Source organism: Populus euphratica, unplaced genomic scaffold (assembly GCF_000495115.2).
Source record: "Populus euphratica unplaced genomic scaffold, PopEup_1.0 scaffold41.1, whole genome shotgun sequence".
Lineage (NCBI taxonomy): Eukaryota > Viridiplantae > Streptophyta > Magnoliopsida > Malpighiales > Salicaceae > Populus > Populus euphratica.
The window spans coordinates 1,101,594-1,123,953 of NW_011499868.1; the positions used below are offsets into that span (position 1 = coordinate 1,101,594).

Consider the following 22,360-nt stretch of genomic DNA (forward strand, 5'->3'; position numbering starts at 1 on the left):
AACTTTTCAATAATATAATAACAAGAAAACTTTTGTGACGCTTTTGCACTTTCAGTAATGTATTGGTCCCAAATATATATTTTTCTAACACATTGGCCTAGTTAGGTGGCCTATTAAATTGCAAAGGATGAGATGCAAAAATCGAAAAATTTGCATATCTCATGCATTGTCAAATCATACACTATAGTAGCTTCTTGCAGAATTCAGTGTCTTTCTCTCCCTTAATTTCCATCAAATTATGTAACAAGCTTACTGAAATATTCTGCTGTATATCCACTGCTAATGGCTACCGATTCCACTCATAAAATCATTTACATTTCGCGACTATATTATATAATTCGTCCCTAAATGCATAGTATAGTGAGTTTTTGTTTTGGTAAAAAATAATAATATTAGTAATAATAGTAATGATTAATAATGAAGTTTAGAAATTATTATAAAAAATATCTTAAACCAACATCCACATCAACTAGTTAATATTAAATGTCATTCTCTAACAATTTTATGAATGAATATCTCGGATTCGAATTATAGATTTAAAATTAAAACTCACAAAATTAAAAAAAGAAAAGAAGAAGAAGCAAACCTTTCAACCCTGTAAAATGATCTTTCAAGTGTAATTCCTTATTATTGGAAGGCAGTATTGTAGAATTTACCCATTACAGAAGAGAAGTCCATGAATTGCACATGACAGCTTAATTAATTAGCACAATATTCTTGGCTTGTCAGCTCATTATTTGTAATGAAAAGAATATTCAATTAATATTGTTTTGATAATTTTAATGTATTAATATAAAAAAATTAAAATAAAAAACACTTGGCTGGGATTTTGCCAACTTCGAAACACGGCCAAGTATACGTGAGTGCATAAATTGAAGAGATGACAAGTTCTTCAATTAGCATGATTAATCACTGATATTTTAACTCCTATAGTTTAATAATTAATCACTCGGGAATTGCTCCTCCATACACTCACAAGATAGGCTGTCCAACCATTAAATTGCTGGCCAGATAATACAAACAAAGCACTAATTTATAAAGATTAAGAAGCTCACGTTGTCTTCTTTCCAACCATTGGTCATTAATTATAGCTTAAACGTAAGCAGATTATTCTGTGGGCGTTTAGCAATTTTCTGGTAGTTTTCACATTAAGGTATGCTTAAAGAATAATATAACGCTGAATGATTAATATTGCAAGTGTTTTTTCTTAAAAAAATTTGGAATCAGTTCTCTACTTCAATTAATTTTAATTACAGCATTTAATTTGAATTCACATATCTTTTTGAAAGAGATAACTTTTTTTTTTATTCTATATTACCTTCATGATCTTCATCTTATCTTTTCAAAAGTCTTAAAAATATTAGTTTTAATATTAAATCTCTCATTTTTAGAGTTGTAAATAAAAAGAATTAATCTCTGATTTATTTTTCTATTATTATTAAATATTATTTTGAACTTTTAATAAAGTTCTAAACATAAATTAATTTCTCGTTTGCATACAACTTTAACAATCTTTCCTCGTAATCCTGCCATAGAGGTTTTTTTATTCTTAATCTTGCTGAAAAATGGACTAAGACTTTGTGGAGGATCCGACAAAACTGTGGCTCCTTCCTCCTTTTGGACTTGACTGTTTAAGACATTCTAGTAAAAAATAAATAAAATTTAAATGTTATACGTACTTTTGATCTAAAAAATATATGCCTGGTTTCATAAAATTAGTTTTTGAACCTGAATCTTAATGCATTACGAAAGGTTTCAAAACACAAAACCAATAATATAGTTTTGATACATATTAATTTAGAGCATGTAATAATGTTTAAACCTTAAGAACCTCTATTAGTGTTTGTTTTTTTATTTAAAAAATATTTTTGAATGATTTTATTGATTTAAAAAATAATTTTTAAAAAATAAAAAATATTTTTTAATAAGAAAACTCGAAAAAACAATCGGTACTAAAATTTCAAATACCTGCACTATATTTATCCTATCCTCTGGGGTGATTTTACAATACTAGGGTGGTTTTCTTTTGTTGGCTTGTCTTTATTTTGTTCTCTCTCCCTGTCGGTGATCAAAATTCATGATTAAAACCTGCAACACTATCAAGAATGTCTGAGTGCAATAATTCAATTTGGGTGGTTTTAAATGTTTCAGCTACTGCCTGACATGTACGTCCTTGACTTCTAGGACAGTTAAATCTGTGACCTAAAATCTTAATGGTAACGTTTCGAGGCTGTGGAAATCATTTCTTCAAGGGTCCAGTCAACTTAATTCAGACTTCTATCTCCAGTTGTAGAGGAACTGAACTGGGCTGTAGATAGCAAGCAAATCATAAGGTAGGAGGCCATGGGAGAACAGAATAATACCTCAAGAAGAAAAGAGGAAAGAGTCAAAGGATACAGTAACCTAAGATATTGAAGTGCTGAGGCTCTTCATTTGTACTGTCTCAGGTGACCCAGCAATTCGTGGGGGAAGGAGAGAGAGAGAGAGACAGACAGAGCAGAAGAAGATGATGACAATAACAGTAGCATATTAGAAGATTTAGATTAACCATAAAATAAAACATCTCTTGGACGGCACTGTTGATAAACAGTGCGTGATTTCTAGTGCTGAAAAATATATCTTGATTCCTGAACGTTTTAAGATTTATGTCTCTGTGCAGAACACTTCATTTTCTCCCGTTGTAGTCATTGTGAATCGAGAGAGGAGTGACAAATTCTCTAGAAAATGGAGGGAGAGAGTTTTGAGTCTGCCATTTTCTAGTCATAAAAAAAAAACCAAATTAATGTATCTATTTTAAAAAGAGATTTAATGGAAATGGTTTCGAAAAAAAAAGTTTGCAATTTAAAAAGAATTATTATTTTATTTAATTTTAGATTTTTCAAACTGGTTATAAGATGTTTTAGAGTATAAAATTAGTTCAATAAGATTTCTATAATAGATTTTGGGTGTTTTAAGTAAAAAAATGTTGAAACATTGGATTTTGAAGATTAAGGCCGGGCGGTGCAAACCATATTTTACAAAAAATTATTTTTATATATATTTTAAATTATTTTAATACATTAATTTTAAAAATAATTTTTTAAAATAAAAAATATTATTTTAACATAAAAAATATTTTAAAAAACCACAATTAGACTCACAAACATTCTTTGAAAAAACTCAGAAACTGGATTTTTATCTGCTCACAATTTATTTTAATCGATGATGCACCTTTCGTTTTATTTTTTTTTTTTTTTTAAAAAAAAGACACGTTTCTTTTTTTCAAGTCAAACCACACCGACTAGGAGCTCGCCATTCCATAGTTTTTTTTTTTTTAATGGCCCTTCTGCTTTTCTTTTTCTTATATTTTTAGAATAAAATTATTAAAATATTTTTAAAAATTATTTAATTATGTTATAGTTTTTTAAATAAATTTAGAACTTTGATGGTATGATTAAAATTTACTTTAGGAATATTTATATATGAATCTAATTTACAATTTTTTATAAATATTTTCCATGCATATTTGATAAGAATAAAATATTAATTTTATTATTTTATAATTCTATCAAATTGATTATTTTTTAAAAAAAGTTTTCATACAGTTGTGAGGTTTTTTTTATTAAGATATGCCTTTTTATTTTGAAATTTTTTTATTTTATAAAAAATACTCCTAATAAAAAATACAGGAGCAAAGAAAGATATTTCCGATTAAAAAGAGATTTTCTTTTCAATTTAAATCATTTAAAGTATTTACAAATATTTTTTTGTTTATTTTTATTTTTATTTTTATTCAAAAAAGCCAAACTACAGACGTAGATATTTTTGTTAAAACAAAAGACTAAATGAAGATTTTTTTACTATAAAACAATTTATTTTTAAAATCTAAATGATAATAATAATAATAATAATAATAATAAATTGTTAAAAACATTTTTTTTTCTTTGAAAAACAAATTCACCGACTACGAGCATTTATTGAAATGTGAAAAAAGATATGAGAAAAATGCAAAGTCATTGGTTAGGAAAAGGATGAGTGAGTGGAGGTTGCAGAAATGGCAGATATTCCAGGCTAAACGACAAGAGAGAGAATCTGACACATGTTAAAGAAGAAGGTTGTGGACCAGCATTCTCACATCCACACACACTTTAATGCGCTTATCTACAACAAGAAAGAAAGAAAGAAGGAAGGAAGTTATAGCTCTTTGTTCTTCTCCCTCGCTGATTATCTTACATTAAAACCTTCTTTAAGATCTTTTTTAATCAGGTTTTACTTAATCTGCTACCCACAAAACCCGAAACCCCTTTTTTAACCTGGTCTTGCAGGAAGATTCCAGGCAAGGCAAAGCAAATGTCAAGTCAAGACAGCACCTTTTTTTCTCCTCTCTTTATTGTAGCTCTCCACGAACAAATGGTCATTTGGGGTGGTTTAGGGTTTTGCAGAGAATATAATGGTGGTGCAGAGAGAGAGAGAGAGAGAACAGAACATAAACAAGAAATTAAGAAAACAAAAGAGTGGGGAGAGGCAATAATTAGGAGATGGACCAGTGTGCAGGCTGTGAGAGAGAACTAACATGACCTTGTCGGTTGTTTAGCAAGAGTCCCACTGTCTCCCCCCCACCACCCCACCCCCCCCTCTCTCTCTGTTTTCAGTCCCTAATTGTCATAACTGTTTTTTAGTACAAACCAGCCTAACCTGTTCCTCGGATCGATGGGTTTCATGGGTATGGATAGGGTGCTAGGAAACACAACTCTCCAAGGCATCTTTGTTTCTCTTTTCGCATAAGAATTTAAAATTTTATTTTCTTTTTCATATCTCTACATCTATCACTCTCTCTTACATATAGTGTGAACTTCTGGTGGTGCAGTTACAGCTTGCTTACTTCGAGTTTACAGTATCTAATTGATCAAGGTATGTCTTGGTTTGTAGGGGCCCGTGGTACTCTACTAGATAGACGGTGATCTCGTGGTTTTGTCTTTATATATATATATATATATATATATATATATATATATGTCCTGTTTGAGTTTCAAAATCGCTCTACTTTGTTTTCTTGTGCGTGTATTAATCTCTTCCCTAAGTGATCTAATCATCAGTATATCTACTGCTCAATCACTTTGCTTACGTCTTTAAGAACAGGAGCTGAAATTAGTGAAATGGGTTGGTGAGTTTTGCACCTATCAAAGTCAAAATCAGAAGAAGAGAGAAGTGATAATCTTACTCAACTGTTACCTGGTGAATAGCTCTTTTATCAAGTTTGTTTCGTCGGATTAGATGGGCTAGCGCTGAATTACGGTTGAAAAGGATCACAGGAAGATCCATGGTTTTAAGAGAGATCAGCTGGAAGCTAATTATCTGTGCTTCAAGAAGATACATATGTTAAGGCAAGGCAGGTTGAGATCAAGAATTAAATCAAGAGTTTAGAAAGCAATTAAGTTTCATGGAACTAAGAGGCCAAGATAAGGGAATAGGGATGCCAAGGTCCTTGAACTACAATCCACCAGATAATAGAGATTCCTCCTCGAAAGTCCCTAATTCTGCTCCTGCAAGAAGAGATCATCATCATGCTGCTACAGTACTACCTCATGCCCTTGAGCACCAATCTCTTTATCATCATCAACAACACCAAGCTCAGAAACCCACAAGAGATCTTGACCTAACACCAGATCCAGTTCAAGCTACAACCCCAATTGCAACTACAGGTGCAATAAACACAGCACAAACTCCAAGTAGATCAATTTCAAGATCACCACCACCACCAGCAGCATCTTCGGCATCAACAAGATATAGAGAATGTTTGAAGAATCATGCGGCGAGTTTGGGAGGACATGTTTTGGACGGATGTGGAGAATTCATGCCCGGCGGTGAGGAGGGTACTCTAGAATCCTTCAAATGCGCAGCTTGTGAATGTCACAGGAACTTCCACAGAAGAGAGATTGATGGAGAGCCGCAATGTGTAGCCAATAGTACCCTCTACAAAATCAGCAATGGCCAAAGAAATATACTACCGCCTCAACACCTTGTTACTTCATGTGCTCCACGACAACTTTTTCTTCATCAGCATCACAGATACCATTATGGCACATTGAGTGCTTACACCACTCCAATTGCGCCGATGACAATGAGCTTCGGCCGGGGCGATGGAGGTGGGGCTGCAGCGGAATCATCAAGTGAGGATCTCAATATGTATCAATCAGATTTGCAAGGGCAAGCATCAATGCAGCCATCGATGTCGAGGAAGAGGTTCAGGACAAAGTTCAGCCAAGATCAGAAGGACAAGATGACGGAATTTGCCGAGAAGTTGGGATGGAGGATCCAAAAGCAAGATGAGCGAGAGGTGCAGCAGTTTTGCTCCCAAGTGGGTGTAAAGAGAAAAGTTTTCAAGGTTTGGATGCATAACAACAAACAAGCTATGAAGAAGAATCAAGTGTAAGAGAAATAAAAACCCTTGAAAATCAATACTACTATTGTTATCAATTAGGAGATGAAGGTAAATCTAGCTAGTCAATAAGTAGATAAGTGTGAATAGCCAACAAGAGAGGAGAAGATAGCTTAGCACTCACTACTATTTTTTCTCTAGTTCCAAGTAATGCTCCTGCTTATTAACATCGATCAACTTGTATTCTCTTAATCTTAGACAATCTCGTCAGTACTGGTCGCAAATACTTCGAAAAACATAAATGGAAAGCAAACCCTATCATAATTCTTAATGTGCAACAACATATTTGAAGTTTTTGTTTTCCATCACTAGCTAAGGGAAAAGGGAAAAACAAGATAGAACATCTTTAATTGGTCATGAACATGGAATGCATGCTTCATACTTCCATGTATGTCTCCTCTCTCCCTTTTTCTTTCTTCGGATGCTTAAAATTTAACTATGTGCTTACAACTATTCCATGAGGCCCCCCAAAATTAGATTCTTTGAACCTTCCTACAAAATGATAAGGTACATCCGAAAGCCGGAGCAAACGGGATACCAATGATTTGAGGGCGCACGAAAATGAAGTGACTAGCTGGCCATTCTACTCCCCAAGGCTTTGGTGTTTTTTTTAATTAATTCTCATTGGCCATTTTCACACCCCACATTTATTTTTGCTTGGTATTCGTGTCTCTGTATTGATTTTGTCTTTAATGCGTTAAAATCATGGATTGAGAGTCATCAAATAATATAGACACCGCATAAATTGATGAATTGAAGAAGACATCCTAATTTCCTACCGATGATTATCCAAAAAAAATAAAATTGAAGAAGACATCCCTTGTTAATGGAGTGCTCTAGAAGAAATGACCTAATGAGAGAAATTGCAAACGAAGTTGGAATAAATCCATGCATTTGGAGTCGGCGTCACGGTTCAATGTAAATCAAGGAGTTACACCTCTTCAAAGGAGTTCTTGCTCAGCAAAAAGAAGAAAGCCAGGAGTTATAAGAATGTTTAGGGTTGGGTACAAATTAAATGGTGTGCCCATGAGAGAAATCCATATGATGTTTGAATAAGTTCTCATGTATTCACAAGTAGTGCCAAGCATGGAGTACGAAAACACAAAACACGATCTCCCATGATCCGAGAGAAAGTAATGAATGGCATTGAAATTCGGAAAAAGAAGGAATGAGACTGCGAAATTAGCCTCCAATGAAAGGAAGGATTCCTAACAGGAGGTGAATTCCAGGGAATTAGCCTCCAAGAATGGGAGGTAAATTCCAGGGATCATGAGGTGAACAGTTTGTTCTCCCCATTGTAAACAATATTTTCCGAGTATTCCTACTCTTGTTCGTGTTTCCATTCTACTTCTAAATTTTGTCAGTCAGGAGTCCTATTATCCAATGCATTACACACATCATTTACAAACCAAGTGCTGATCTTGTAAAGAGAAAAAGAAATTAAACACAAGCTGGTGTTTTATTTAGAATTTTAGATTGTAAAGAGGCCTAATAAGAAAAGGAAAATGAACGAACTACATAAAATTTATTGGATGCTATCTCGTACATGTTATGAGAAAAAAGAAAAAGAAGCTAATTAAAGAGCTATGACTCACAGACGAAGATACTGTGCCGAAACTGGTGAAGTCCTCTCAAAGATCAGCAGTCTCCTTTCTCATCTTATATATCTCCAATATCACTAGTTGCCTTTGACAGCGTCTCCTTGGCAGCTTCATTGCTGGCCTTGGCCTGATCAGTCACTGTGTCTTTGGCAGACACATATGCCTCCTTAATCTTGTTCTTAGTTTCATCAAAAGCATCTCTCTCACCATCTCCTCCATGCCCCATTGCTCCTGCCGCTGCTTCCTTGGCCTTGCTAGCCTTCTCTGAGGCTATATTTGAAGTTCTGTAGATCTCCTCTTTAGCTACATCATAGGCATCGGTGACTTTCTCGTGTCCGTACCACATTGCTTCCGATATTGTGTCCTTCACATCATCTGTCTTGTTTGAAACCATATTTGAGTCCGCTTTCGCATACTTCTTAACTTCATCATAAGCATCCGCAGCTCGGTCTCTTCCATATCTCATTGCTCCTGAAACGGCCTCATTAGCATCACTAGCCCAATCTGATGCAATATTTGAAGCCTCGTTAAAGGCATCAGCAGCTCTATTTTTTCCGTAATCCATTGATCTCCCCACTCTTTCTTTAGCATCATAAGCCTCATCAGTGACTGTGTTCATTTTCTGGGTAGCATCACCATAGGCATTTGCTGCTTTATCTTTCCCATATCCTAGTGCTCCACCAATCGTGTCCTCCATATTGTTTGCTCCATCTGAAACCTTGTCTTTAACAATGTTCCACTTCTGATTAGCTTCATCATAGGCACCCTCAATTTTACCCCCTCCATATTCCATTGCTCCTGCCAATGTTTCCCTGGCATCACTAGCTTTAATATTGGAAGCCATTTGCTTGGCTTGATCGGCTTTCTCTGAAGCAAAGACGTCCCTCATGTCACCCGCCTTCCCAAAGGCCATGTCTGCTGCCTCACCAGCCTTTTGAGAGGCATACCTTGAAGTTTCTGAAAAAAAAGATCGAAGGGGAATCAGCAAGGAGCAAGCAAGTTCTTGTTTGAAGATTAACCAAGTTTTGGCTTGGCATACAAGAGCAATAGTTACCAGATGCAACAGAATTCATAGTATCTGTGGTCTTTGAGGCAGCATCTCCAGCTCTATCCATTATATTTTGAGCTCCCTCTCTTGCATTTTCTTGATTGAATCCAAATCCACTGTTAATACCATTAGAACATTAGTGTGGAAAATTAACAAAGTATAATTAATGATTCTATAACATTCAAACAAGCCATGTTCTTTGATCTTCTACTGGGGCTGCCAAGCACAAGAGGAATAAAAAAGGAGTGGACAATGATCTATAATAAATGTTTAGCCAAACATGCTTGCCAAGATTAGGCAAATTTTCATTAACTTGAGATATGAGTAGATTGTGAAACTATGAAATTAAATCACTAATTTTTGTTAATTGAATTGTTGACATATATAGAATCATTGTATTTGTTTAATATTTACATTAATTTATCATGCCTGTTCATGGTTTTAGATGGAAAATGATAGATACAATAATCCATGAGAAATTAATGACTACAAAAACACAAAGGATAATGATAGAGATACTTGATTTTTTTACTAAATTTTGTTACTAGATAATTTTATTAATCACTCACTATCATACTTATAATTATCTCATTAAATATAATAATTACATTTCACTTTGTAAAATTTTTATATAATAATTACATTTCACTTTGTAAAAAAAATTTGTAACCCTAGCATTACCCAAACAAAAATTACACCCATATCGAGTGAATAAAAATAAAATGTCAGGACTCATTATCTAAATTTCAATACAATGCAAGAAATCACCTTTTGAATTTTTGTAATAATAGGTTATTTGTAACCCATTTTGTATAATTAAATTTCATTAATAAATGAATTTATTTTATTTTTTGTATTAGCTTCATCGCATTATCACCATATTTTATTTCATTTAAAGGTCTAGATAGATAGATGAGCATTTTAAAAAAGTTGATTTTACTATTTTTTTTTTTTGGAATTGTAGATTAAAGGATTGAATTATGTTTGAAATTCAATTCCTTACTCTCTCTATACTTTCATGCTTAAATTTTAATAAAAAATTTCTAAATTAAATTTAATTTAGAGAGTTCAAACATGCACCACAATTCTATTCCATTGCCATTTGTATCTTATTGAAGAGCATTTACAAGAGTTGCTAAAATTGTTAGAAAAGGTTGGGTATTAGAAAGAGAGACAGCATGGTAAGATAAAGATATTGAGGAAGAAATGAAGGGAAAATTAGATTGATTACTCGGTGAACTTTTGATACGCTGAACCAGTCCAAGTCTTTCCTTTCTCCTCGGCGTCTTGCATGGTTTCTGCCGCACCATGCTTCATCTCTTCAGCCTTGATCCTTGCATCTTCCGCTGCCAAATTCACTCTTTCCTTCGTATTCTCCACCAAATCCTCAGTAGAATAACTAGTACTCCAGCACAAAGACACCTCCATCCATAGCACCATCACCATGATCATCACCTCAACTCTCTTCTCCATATCTCCTCCTCGTTTTCTTCCAAAACAGAAGTGTTTTTAAACTTTTGTGCGTCACAAACCACCAAAACCCAAGTTGGAATTCAAGCAAAAAAGTCAAGATCGTACAATGTAACTGTGCTGCTGGTCATTCTTTATGTGAATTATGGAGGTCTAGTTAAAGTAAGATGGTGGTTACGGAGAATCTGTTGGTGTCGAAACGTGGCAGCAAGGGGAGTGCGTGTCGTGAGTAGGGGACGATTCTTACTGCTATGATGCCATGTGTTCTTTAAGACAGGTTGCTGCTGGCCACCGTTCATGCAACCTGGTTTTTATTCTTTTATCTATTTTTATTTGCCTTTTTGCATGCAATTTTTGTGGTCGGCTGGGCCATAGGTATAGGCGCGAGCTCCAAACTGATTTTTCCACGAGTCTTGCTCCTTGAAAAACGTAAAGGAGATCCCTGGTCCTCGCTGCCCGGAGCATGGGGACAACTAACTCTCCATAAACGGTCTTAAAAGACCTGGGACGTTGGCTGTTTTTTGAGTTTGCTCCACGTGTAATTATCAACCTTCGGCTTCTATTTGATGTACTTTCGACCGTCATTTTTTCTTCTTTATGTTGCAGTTCTTTTTTTCTCTAATTCTGCGGCCATCTATCATCGTAAGAGGGAGAGCCTGAGACATCTTTATAATGTGTGATGAGACTTGAGAGTCAGCCATTCGAGGGAGTATTAGCTGCTCGTGTATCCAACATCTTTCAAATGTGTGATTCTTACCACCTCAAAAATCAACACCATTGTCGAGGTAAGGTTAATTTGTGATGAATTGGACAATTTAAACCATTTCAGACATGGTTTTTCTACTTGGCAAACAATCACTAGTGTAAATAATAAGACAGTAAAAGATTCTGAAAGAATTCTGATGTATCGACCAAGGGAAATGATATAAATAATATCTGGGGTATTAAAAGATTTAGAGGAACAAAATTCCCATTAAATATCTGGGATACACAAGGTAAATTAATTCTGAAGAATGTATTCCCCAGCTAAACTGGGTGGTCACCTTCCGCTGCCAGTTTTAGCCGCTGGTGATGCTCCGCAACCTTGTAATCTACAATCTCCCTAAATAGCTGCGAATCCAATACACAATCAGGGCGTCCATAGACAGCTGCTTGGACACTGGCCAGGAGTTTCGCTATCTCACGACCAGAGAACCCTTCTGTTTTCTTAGCAGCCTCTCGGATCACATCTTCAGAGATATCTTTTATGGTTATTTTTTGTGTCTTCTTCTTGAACAAAGATCCCTTACTGGACCCACTGTCCCCTTCACTAGAAAGGTAGTTGCTCAAATACAGGTTGAGCAGTTCAAAACGCTCCTCCTCTCCAGGTAGCGGGAACTCAATCACTTCATCGATACGGTCAGTAACAGCACTATCAAGATCACCTGGCCTGTTTGTGGCAAGGACAAGAACTATGTCCCTTGATTGATCCCCAGTTCGGAAGAGTAATGCATTTAGAGCACTTCGCTGAGCTTCACTCATATGTGTACTGTTACGCCTGAGTTAGATCAATAATAGCACTATCAGCCTGATTACCAAAAAATTAACTTGAAACCAAAAAGACACAGCAAAAATCTAAATTCTGCATCACACAACAAGAAATAACATTGTTCCGAACCATTTCAGCAAATTCAACATGCTTTAGAAAACCAAATATTATTTTGGTATTTGTTTCAAAAGGGTGAAATGATTGCAAGTGCAAGTCAAACTCAGAGTGCCACGAAACCTTTATCAAGCATCACATTATCTCTACATGCAAGATTACACACCATCAATAAACAAGAGTATCACTTTATTTCAATAAATAATCTGCAATATGCAAATATACCTAGAACTTAATGCACCAAGATGAGGTTAACTTACTCGCTTAGGAAAGCATCTGCCTCATCAATGAAAAGCAGTAAGCCTTTTTTTGACTTCTTAGCCCAATCAAATATCTCATGGATTTTAGTAACAGCTTCTGCCCCCAGAGGTGCAACATCTCCTCCTGTCATCATGGCATAATCCAAACCCTATGCAAGAAGATCAGAGATTAAAGAGTGACAAGAAAATTTGGAAACAGAAGTTTGCCATAAAAAAAAAACAAAGAAAGAAAGAAACGATGAACAGAAAAGGAAACAGAGGTGCTTCATAGCCTAGAGACCTGCTCCCTGAAAATATAAACCTGAAACTAGTGCCAAGAGTGATAAGATCCTAGGAAAGCATGTCTTATGGTTTATTTTGTATTTAGAAAGTCCAATGATCAAGTAGATTTGTGCCAAGCATCCTATTCACAATATGCATATTTCAGAATGTTCTTTATATCCTTTTTCCAGTTTCAATCTGTAAAATGGATGAAGAAATCACTCAATTCAGCATCTGAACACATGTTAGTATGAATGATATGGTTTCTACACAAAAATGGTTCCTCGACAATTTAAAGTATCCCGGAGATTACACATCCACCAAAAGGTTCGGGGACCGGAAACCAACAGATCACTTATAAAAAGTCAATAACTAATTGTTGGTTATAAAAGATAATGGAAGAAAGCAGTGAGTTAAATCCATACCGATTTTCTAGCTATCTCCCTTGCAACCATAGTTTTACCAGTGCCAGGAGGTCCATAAAACATCATATTGCGAAAGGGTGCCTGGTGAGTTTTAGTGTTTGCCGTAGCTCTAGCAAGGTGCTCTATTCTCCTATGCAATGATGGATGGAGGACAATGTTTCTGAAACCATTCTTTCTTTCCAAAGGAGATGCTGTCCCAGCTGCTGTACTGTATTTCATAGCTTTGTTTTTCGCTCGAGATATTACCCTAGAAAAAGGCAATCTAGACATGGATGATTCTCGGATCAGAGAGGGCTGCCCCAATATCCTGTTGATATAACCCCATATAACTCTCGAACCTTCTCTGTAGAAACAATACAGACAACCAGGGCATTGTTAGATGGAGTATCTAACAAAATTGACCTATCAATTCAGCCATGTCCTTAACAGAATTATGTCAGTAATCAATGTATAGAAGACCCCAATAAATAAATTCAGCTTTAGAGACGTTTCAAGAAGTGCCTGAAACAAAGTGGAAAATGAGTAGCATCATGGCATGTTGCAGGGTGATACCAATGATGGTGACATTGAGATGAACTTGGAGAGGAGAGTGATTGTGTGGTGGTAGGAAGTGATATTCCTGTGATCATTTTATATATCCTATTCCTATCTATTTTCCAACATGCCTTGAGTTTAATTAGCATCCTCCAAAGAAACCCAAATAGCACTCTTGTGTCAAATGAAGCTCTTAGCTTCAGACACAGTCCAAAGCATCACGCCTTTTTAAGAAGAAACACAGCAAAAAACTTCCAAGGGTATATTCTTACTAAGTGAATGAAAACAGAGCGGGTGCAGAGAAAAAGGTATTATACAAACCTAGTTGTGTAAATTCCTGCAGCCAATGCAGTAGCTCCTCCAACAGTCATAATCAACTTATTTCGATCAGTTAATAAAGTCCTGAAACCACCTGTAGAAGCAATTTATATCCAAAAATTAAATACCATCCAACAAACAAGCCAAGATTTTTAAGTTACAAGAATGCATTAAACTAGAGCAAGGGGCAAGAGCAATATCACAATATAACATCCATTTCAGCTGTTGCAAGGAAAAACCCAGTGATTCATCTGTGGTTTTGTAGACTTTTGAACAAGTATCTAACTCCACATGTGACCAACCAGTTTTCATACAGTGTACATACTTGTTTTCATCAGATCAGCCCTGTAACTGAGACAACCATTAGTTGAGAAACATTCTAACCAGTAGTTTACCTTCAATGTGACTGAAGGTTGTATTAATTGCAGCAAGCCATTTTTCTCTTTCACCATTTATCCGTTCAACTAGCATTCGTCTGTTATGTTCCTCGGTCAATTTCGCCTCATGTGCCCGACCTTCAGCCTCAGCCATGGCTTTAACTCGTATTGTTTCCCGTTCTATTTCGGCTCTCTCTTTCTCAGTCTGACGTTGTTGAGCCTGGATCTGCTCCTCAGTAGCCCGTCTTGCTTGTTCTTTTCGTATGGAAGACTCCTCTTGCATCTTAACCAATTCAACATTATGCCGCTTCTGAGCTTCATGGTCTGTCTGCAAACATGACAACAAGCAAATAGTAAATGTACCTTGCTTTGCAAGTAATAAGTTAGCCAACTATTTCAAACTGACCAAAACAAATGAATTTAAGTAAATAGTTAATTTCAGTTAGTTCCAGAAAATATAAAAGAAATTTAAACGAGTGAGCTTCACTATCTAAACTTGCTTGTGTCCTTGACTGATTTTTCCCAAAACAAGAACATACAAGTCAGATCCGCAGCAATTTGGTGACATTAAATTCACAGGCAAGGATGTTTTTCATATATCAACTGAAAATGCAAGAAACTTTTAAATGAAATCCCAAAACTTTCTTTGAACTAAGAATGAGAGGCTATCCCAACCTGCATTCTTTTTCTCGCCAATTCATCCTCGTAACGCAACATTTGTGCCTTTGCCTGTGCTTGCTGCTGAATCAGATTTCTTTGTTCTTCATGCAATTTTCGCTGCCTGTCCTGCCAATACATAAACTCACAGCATAAACCAAAACTGGCAACAAATTTCCACATTATACCATACCCTTTTGGTGACAAAACAATAACCCTAGCTAGCAATTAACAACAGAGACGTATTTAGATCTAAGCAAAAACCAAGAGACAAAAAACATGATCCCCTTTAACACATCAATCCATCACCACATAAATTGCAACACAGACACATTAAAAAGGAACCCAATAAGAACAGCAAACATCGAAAACAGAAGCGTGCAAGATAATTTATCACTCACAATATCAATTTGAGCTTGAATTACTTCATAATGAGATTTCTCCGCTGCCACTTCCGCCAATCGTGACTGCTCTTGCTTCCTCATAACATCAAACACCTAAAAAAGCACAAACATCATAAAAACCCACCTCAGCAATTCAAAAATCACTAAAAAAACAGTCTAAGGTTTCTAAATTTCAATTTAACAAATTAATTAACTCTAAACTAAAAACAAAATCATTTCAACTCCCCAAATTTAAAAACAATGAATAAAGATATGAAACTGAAACTGGATAAAAATCAAAACCTGTTTAGCGTGTGGAGAGCTATTGATTTCACGAAGAGCTTTAGCTCCTCTCTCTAAAGCTTCCGGGTCAAAACCCGCCCCTTTCGGTTCTTCAGGTTCGGGTTTTGCATCGGATTTCGGGTTCGCAGTTTGATCCTCTTCTTGTTGCTGTTGCTGTTTCTGTGAAGGAGAGGATGAGAAAGGATTGAAGCGAAATGAGGAGTCGGCATACGCACGGCTTTGAAAAGTCGAGACTGCCGCCGCTGCCGCAGCGACAGCCGCGACAGATAATCTGGAAGCGGACATGAGTAAAAAAGGGAGAAGTTGAATTAGGGATTGATTTGATGGATTGGTTGGGAGTTCATGTGGGTTCTTTTGGGGTTTTAGGGTTACCTAGGGTTTAAAGGAACACGTCTGGTTGTTTGCTGCTAGGGAAAGGAGGAGGGTTTAAGGAATGCCTGCGTGGAGAGGAATCTAGTGATAGCGGTGCCAAAACGATGAAAGGGAGGGTCGTATCTTGTTTTAAAATCAGAAAATGAATTAAGATTACAATTTTATTATTTTATACATACATACATATATATACATATATATATATTGTCTTATCCAGATTACAAACCTCATTTGAAACTAGACAACGACTCCAAATCAGTCAAGTCCCCGAACAACCCCCCAAGTCAAGCCGTCCTAGAGTCACAAGGTTGTCAGCTTAGGATGACTTGTCAAAAATAACTTTTTATTTTGAGTCATAATTTAAAATTTATTTTTTATAAAAAACTTGTAAGAGAAATATGTTAAAATAAATCATATTATAAGTATATTCGATGCAAGTAACAGTTAATTAGTATGTTATATAAGTTAGAATTCATAAATTAAAATTTATAACTTTAATAAAAACAAAATTTTGACTTAACTTTATAACAAATTTAGTTAAAAAAAAACTTAAATCAATCTGTAAAAATTATATTAAACAAGGTAAGTTAAAAAAATTGCCTTTTCTTCCCGAATAAGTTTATATAATTATAAAATAATAAGTTTATACTTTATTATATTTCCTAAAATATCCTATTAATTCATTTAAAATTTATAAAACGATAAATATTTTTTTAAAAAAATTTATATTTGATCATTTATTATTATCTCAGTTATGTCTAATTAGTTAAATTCTAACATGATAAGATAATATTTTTATGACACCAAGCCATTAACATTTCTATTATAGCTCATAAGTAGCATAATTTTGGAGTAATTAATTAGTTTTGCAAAATTTATTATAGCACGATAACAAGATTTTGGAGCAATTAATTTATTATAGCACGATAATAATATTGGGATTGGGGATGGTTTACAGATTTAATCCTGACAATATGCCAATTGAATTGTGGGACAAAACCCCCTTCTTCTTTTTTTAAAGAATAGGAGTTCTTCAGACTTCAGAATTTTAAATTAACAAAAAAGAAGAAAGTTCAAAACTTTCAAAATGTTCCTGTTACTCCACGAACCAGGACGAAAGATCACGTTAATGGGTGTTGAATTTTCTTTGGTCTTCTTAATTTCGTTACTTTTCTTTCCTTTTTGATTTCCAGTTTTTCATGTACTTCTGTTGAACTCACTGTGTTCGACGGTGCAATCTTATGATGTCCAATTGCGTTATTATACAATATTGTTATGAATTAGCAATTAACTTGAGGAGGGGACTGCACTGTTTATGCAATCCTGTTTTGCTCCTTTGGCTTTAGTGAAAATATTGGATTGAAATTTATTATTTAGTATTTTCGTCTGCAATGCTTGTTTAGAGAATCAATCATCCAGTAAAGAAAAAGGAGTGCACTGAAGTCATTGGTATTGAAAGTCTAAGCTGGACTTCTGAAGAGAGTAGAGCACTTAGCCAGTTACCATGTCCTGGTGCTTGGTTGCCAATATTATTGTTGTTCGTCCATTATATTTATATCTGTGACAGTTTGATTTGAAGCCATTAATGATTGGATTTTTTGAGCTAAATCCATGCTTATGTATGTTTTAGGGGTCCATTTCCTTTGGATTTTTTAGATAAAGTTTTGATAGCACGAGGTAAATGGTAATTCTTGGAGGGTTTCTTCATATTTCCTGCATAACGGGGGTTCTCTGCTCTTTCCTGCACTTTTCTGATGAACTTTGCTCATATAGGAAACTCATGACACTGATTTAATTCTACAAGGAGGGTTACAACATATAGGATAAACTAATAACAGGAAAATATTAACTTGGTGGACAATGTGTCTTTTCCAACACTTTTTTTGCAAGTAGTAGTGGTGGACAAGTAGTGTATTCAACAACTTAAAACTTGTTTCTAAGCTGCATCTAGTAATTTGCAGCTTTTGGTACCTTTTGAACCTGCAAGGAAGACCGTAGGGGGGGGTTAGACCACAGAAAGCTCAAAATCCAAGTCATGGGTTTGGTTATATATAATGATAGTTCAGCTAATGAAGCAGTTAGAAGTTCCAGGCAGGTTGGAAAAACACTGAGCATGAATAACGACAATGTGATGCATAATAAAGAATTGAAAAGATCTGAATAAACGACTGGTTTTGCTTGGCAAGAGAATCCTTGATGAAAATAAAAAATGAAAGGCCAAAGTCTTAGATCTCCAAAGCTTAGGACATTGCATGTTATGTAGGATTGGATCTCGAGTGGGCTATTGGCTTGGAGACAGAATAAGAAGTTGAACAGATGATGTTCAGGCATGGCCTTTTCAGTTATCTATATGATAAGCAGTTAGGTGAACTGGATGTTGGCCTAATGATTGGTTGGAAAAGTTGATGGACCACATAAATCTGACACTTTACGAGTTTTCCATCCTCACTTTCTTGGATTATTCCGAGGTCCCATAATGCCAAGAATTTACTTTGACGGTTAGGCGAATGACAGTGCAGAATTTGATTGACCATTCCCATGGAATTTGTCCTGAAATATCAGAAACCTACATTGCCTGTATCCTGGCTTAAATAATGCTTCAATACTTACATATGACATCAATCTTAAGAGCAACATTACAATGATGCTTGAAACAAGGAATACAAGTTGTGATGAGAGCATTACCTCGTGCTTGGTTACCAATGCCTTAGTTGCCGTTTCCACTTGACCAGTAATTAGGGAATGGAACTCTGCCAGACTCGATTTCTCTGACATCCTTGATAAGAATCTCATAGTGCATCTTCACTTCCTCTGCAGATTTCCCACCCACAGCTTTGGCAACATTATGCCAGCGGTCAGGGGTGTCCTTGTCATATAAAGCCAGGGCCTTTTCGAATAGTTTGTTTTGCTTAGGTGTCCAAGAGGTGAGAGAATTGGAAGACATCAGTGAAAAATTGTGTGCAGTCCTGAAACTACTGGAGGTAAAGGGTGTTGACAGGTTCTGGAGGATTGACTGGGAAAAAAGCGAGGAACTAGTTCAGAACCCTAACACGCTTGAATTCCACAAAAGAGAAAAAAGGGAAAAGATGGTCTGTTAAGTGGGGAGGAAGATGACTTGGAAGTAAAGGGATGGTATGGTGAAGGCATCACTGAGGGAGCTCCTTATAAGCAGGGGGAGACTAGTGGGGTAAGACAGTGGGAGAATATATCTTCCTAAAGAGCAGAATATAGCGTGACTTGTCCACTCAAGAGCCACAAGATGGAGTAGAGAGTGAAACGGAAGAATCAGTATCGAAGGACAGGCTCTTTATTTTCTTAGCCGAACAATTTTCTTGATTTTTATCATTGACAAGTGGGATTTTCCTTTTCTAGTTACTGGTCGGCGGATGATACGATCAGATGTACCCTGGAATGGAATTAGCTGCAGCGATTTTACTACCTTTTGTCTTCTTACAATATGATGCTCGCACCCCTCTTTTGTTCTGCTGATAGCTGTAGCATTTCAAGAGAAAAACAATACTTTCTTATTGTCACTCGTCAAATGGAAGCTTGAGCAACTTGGTCTGGAGTTTCTGACATAAAGCAGTAGAATAGATAGTTCTTTCCAATTTTAATTGCTTATCAAATAAATCCCCATGTCTGTGAATGATTTTTTCCCCAGTCTTGGTTGGCTACTACTATGAATATTTCTAGCTTGCTTGTTGAAAAGAACATAGGATTGACGAATGCTCAGTGCTGCAGCTTGTTTGGTTGCAAAATTGGCAGAGTTCAGGGCTGCAGTCTTTTAGCAACTTGTGTTTAATGCCCTTCGAGTTAGGTTCGTGACATCATACACGCAACGGAAACGGGGTAATATTTAGTAACTTCTAAGCAGGGTTGTTTAAAGATTTATTATTTAAAGATTTAAATTTTTTTATTTTGAATAATTTTTGAATAATTGAGTTTGTTGTAAATCATGAGATATTTAATTATTTGATTTTTAATGATAATTCATATAAATAATCAATAAAAAATCTCATGAATCTTTATTTAGAAGAGAAGAATTATCATGCTTGGAATGTTATCTCTTTATTATATAACATATATGATTTTTTTATTTAATAAATAACCTTTTTAAAATAAAAGGTATAACTTTATATCTATAAAGAATTCTAAAAACTCTATAACTAACAAAATATCTATTTATCCTTAAAATAATATCCATATATTATTTAAGAATAATTTTAAAAATTTAATAAATTAAATCTCTACTTGATTATTTTAAGACTATAATTATAATCCCTGAATTAAATATATTTTAGTATTTAATTTTTAAAATTATTTTTAATTAAATTACACTTGATTAATTATTTCAATTTAATTTTTAACTTAATTATCTTGAGTTTATGAATCATTTACATGATTGTCACGCGATTCTTTCCACAAACACGAATGATATTTTGATATGAAATTCTCTTATGAGTTAGTTCAGTGTACATGTCTTATGATAAACATCTAGTTATTAATTATAGGTATTTTTATACTTTAATTTATAAAAACAACTATTCTTTTTATAAAAAAAAAAAGTACATAATATATATCAATCTTTATAGTTATAATAAATATCCAGTATTAAGAGAGCATTAACTAGAAATATTTAGAAACAATACTTTGATGTAATAAAAATCTCATAATTATAATATTTTTATAATTTTCCTTGTAAAGTATTTTTTTCTATAAAATTTATTTTTCTATTAAATTTATTTATCAATTAATAAATTTATAAATTAAATATAAATAAATATTAAAAATAAATAATATTTTTATTTAATAAAATTAAATATATTATATATAAATAAAATAGTTACACATGTAACCAATTGATAAACTAAAACTTCCATGGGCACCAAGGCTTGTAGCCCAGCGATCCTGGTAGAGTTTCTCTACCTATGTATCCTGGATTCAAGTCTCAACATACATATCTTTTATCTTTGTGGTATTTTATTTGTTTATTGAACTTGCAAGATGTTCAATAAATCCGGGAATTAGTCATGATGCGTATAAACTAGTCTGGATACCCCGGATTATAACAAAAAAAACAATAAACTTCCATGGGGACGTGACGGTTGTAGTTACAGTAAACATAGGATTGACTGTCTCATCTTGAAGCAAAAGGCCTCTTCCTTTTTTTTACTTGATTCTCAGACAACTATATCAGCATTTGTTGCTACAAAACCTCCATAAAAATGAATATTTTCAATGTCACAAGCCCTCAGAGCTATGCATGTGTATGTCTGCTAGTAGATTGAGAAATCACAAAAATTGTTCTGCGACTTGAGGAATAGGAAGACGCCCTCTTGAGTTACTCCCCATTTTCATTTCTCCCAGCTTCCTCTGGGAAAAGTCGGACGGGTAGGGTCGGGCTGTATTCTCTTTTCAATTTTAATGTCGATCTTGACATGAATTTTGTCTGTGTTTAAATGTCATATGATTAATATGCTCTTCTCCATCGTTCAAAAATTGAGAATAGTGGAGGAATTCCCTTTTCTTTCTTAATGTCGATTTAGACATCAACTTCGTTTGTATTTGGAAATTGTACAGAAATAGTCCAAATAGAAATTATATTACGGATTAATCATCGTCATGGAAGAGGCACTTGAGATGAAAGAATCCTGCAATCTGTAACCTTTATCTGTTGAAAACGCTGGGTTCTATACAATAAGTGACACTGATCTAATGTCTCAACTCGTTGTGAATAGCATGGATTACTGCTTTCGTCAGGAAAACAAAATAATGAGTGTTTTGATTGTTTATCTTCATTCCAATGTTGGATCTATGGTAACAGACAGGGTAAAGTTCGATCCCGGTGTCATCTAATTATTGCCTGTCTGTTTGCTCTTTTGTAACTTCATCTCAGGACACTGGTGCCCAGTACTATTACTCCCTCTTGTGGCTGCTAACCTTCTTCATATAATCAAGCTGTTAGGTGAGATATTGAGAGGTTGGCATGTAAACCATTCAAGGTGGTTTATTTGTCAATGTTCATCTCACTGGACCACTTCAAAATCTAAGAAGATCTCCTTTCCGATCATTCTTATCATGCTCGGTTCATGTTTTTTCTTACTACAGTACAAATTTTATGACTCGACGCTTCCACTTGCCTTTTATTCTAGCCAAAATTAAATGAATTTCTTGCTTGGAAGTGAAAAGTAAAAAACAACTCGTTGTTACACGAGGAATATGCTCAGCTTGAGATAATATCGATCTAGCAGATACTGACGGACCTCATTTGCCTACCAAGCAAGTTGCTTT

The 22,360-nt window shown here is 34.9% G+C and overlaps 4 protein-coding genes across 6 annotated transcripts; 1 reads left to right on the plus strand and 3 right to left on the minus strand.

Moving 5' to 3' along the window:
- Nucleotides 1–4,114: 4,114 nt before the first annotated feature.
- On the plus strand, nucleotides 4,115–6,654 carry HB24 (homeobox protein 24). Of its 2 annotated transcripts, none has more exons than XM_011027502.1 (2): nucleotides 4,115–4,890; nucleotides 5,114–6,654. In XM_011027502.1, the coding sequence occupies exon 2, from the start codon at nucleotides 5,420–5,422 to the stop codon at nucleotides 6,410–6,412; it is 993 nt and encodes a 330-aa protein (XP_011025804.1). In that variant the 5' UTR covers nucleotides 4,115–4,890; nucleotides 5,114–5,419; the 3' UTR covers nucleotides 6,413–6,654. The 2 variants fall into 2 exon arrangements, with proteins under 2 accessions (XP_011025804.1, XP_011025805.1); XM_011027503.1 differs by having other exon boundaries at nucleotides 5,119–6,654.
- Nucleotides 6,655–7,924: 1,270 nt separating this feature from the next.
- LOC105126595 (late embryogenesis abundant domain-containing protein / LEA domain-containing protein) lies at nucleotides 7,925–10,829 on the minus strand. 2 transcript variants are annotated; one of them, XM_011027505.1, is made up of 4 exons: nucleotides 10,299–10,829; nucleotides 9,074–9,183; nucleotides 8,458–8,976; nucleotides 7,925–8,403 (listed from the first exon to the last, which is right to left on the minus strand). In XM_011027505.1, the coding sequence occupies exons 1-4, from the start codon at nucleotides 10,538–10,540 to the stop codon at nucleotides 8,078–8,080; spliced, it is 1,197 nt and encodes a 398-aa protein (XP_011025807.1). In that variant the 5' UTR covers nucleotides 10,541–10,829; the 3' UTR covers nucleotides 7,925–8,077. The 2 variants fall into 2 exon arrangements, with proteins under 2 accessions (XP_011025807.1, XP_011025806.1); XM_011027504.1 differs by having other exon boundaries at nucleotides 7,925–8,976; nucleotides 10,299–10,826.
- Nucleotides 10,830–11,421: 592 nt separating this feature from the next.
- LOC105126596 (AAA-type ATPase family protein) lies at nucleotides 11,422–16,219 on the minus strand. Its single transcript, XM_011027506.1, has 8 exons — nucleotides 15,698–16,219; nucleotides 15,413–15,508; nucleotides 15,030–15,140; nucleotides 14,373–14,682; nucleotides 13,981–14,071; nucleotides 13,126–13,468; nucleotides 12,440–12,588; nucleotides 11,422–12,074 (listed from the first exon to the last, which is right to left on the minus strand). The coding sequence occupies exons 1-8, from the start codon at nucleotides 15,980–15,982 to the stop codon at nucleotides 11,564–11,566; spliced, it is 1,896 nt and encodes a 631-aa protein (XP_011025808.1). The 5' UTR covers nucleotides 15,983–16,219; the 3' UTR covers nucleotides 11,422–11,563.
- A 1,597-nt stretch (nucleotides 16,220–17,816) lies between these two features.
- LOC105126597 (protein RADIALIS-like 3) lies at nucleotides 17,817–19,231 on the minus strand. Its single transcript, XM_011027507.1, has 2 exons — nucleotides 18,755–19,231; nucleotides 17,817–18,049 (listed from the first exon to the last, which is right to left on the minus strand). The coding sequence occupies exon 1, from the start codon at nucleotides 19,011–19,013 to the stop codon at nucleotides 18,777–18,779; it is 237 nt and encodes a 78-aa protein (XP_011025809.1). The 5' UTR covers nucleotides 19,014–19,231; the 3' UTR covers nucleotides 17,817–18,049; nucleotides 18,755–18,776.
- Between the last annotated feature and the right edge of the window lie 3,129 nt (nucleotides 19,232–22,360).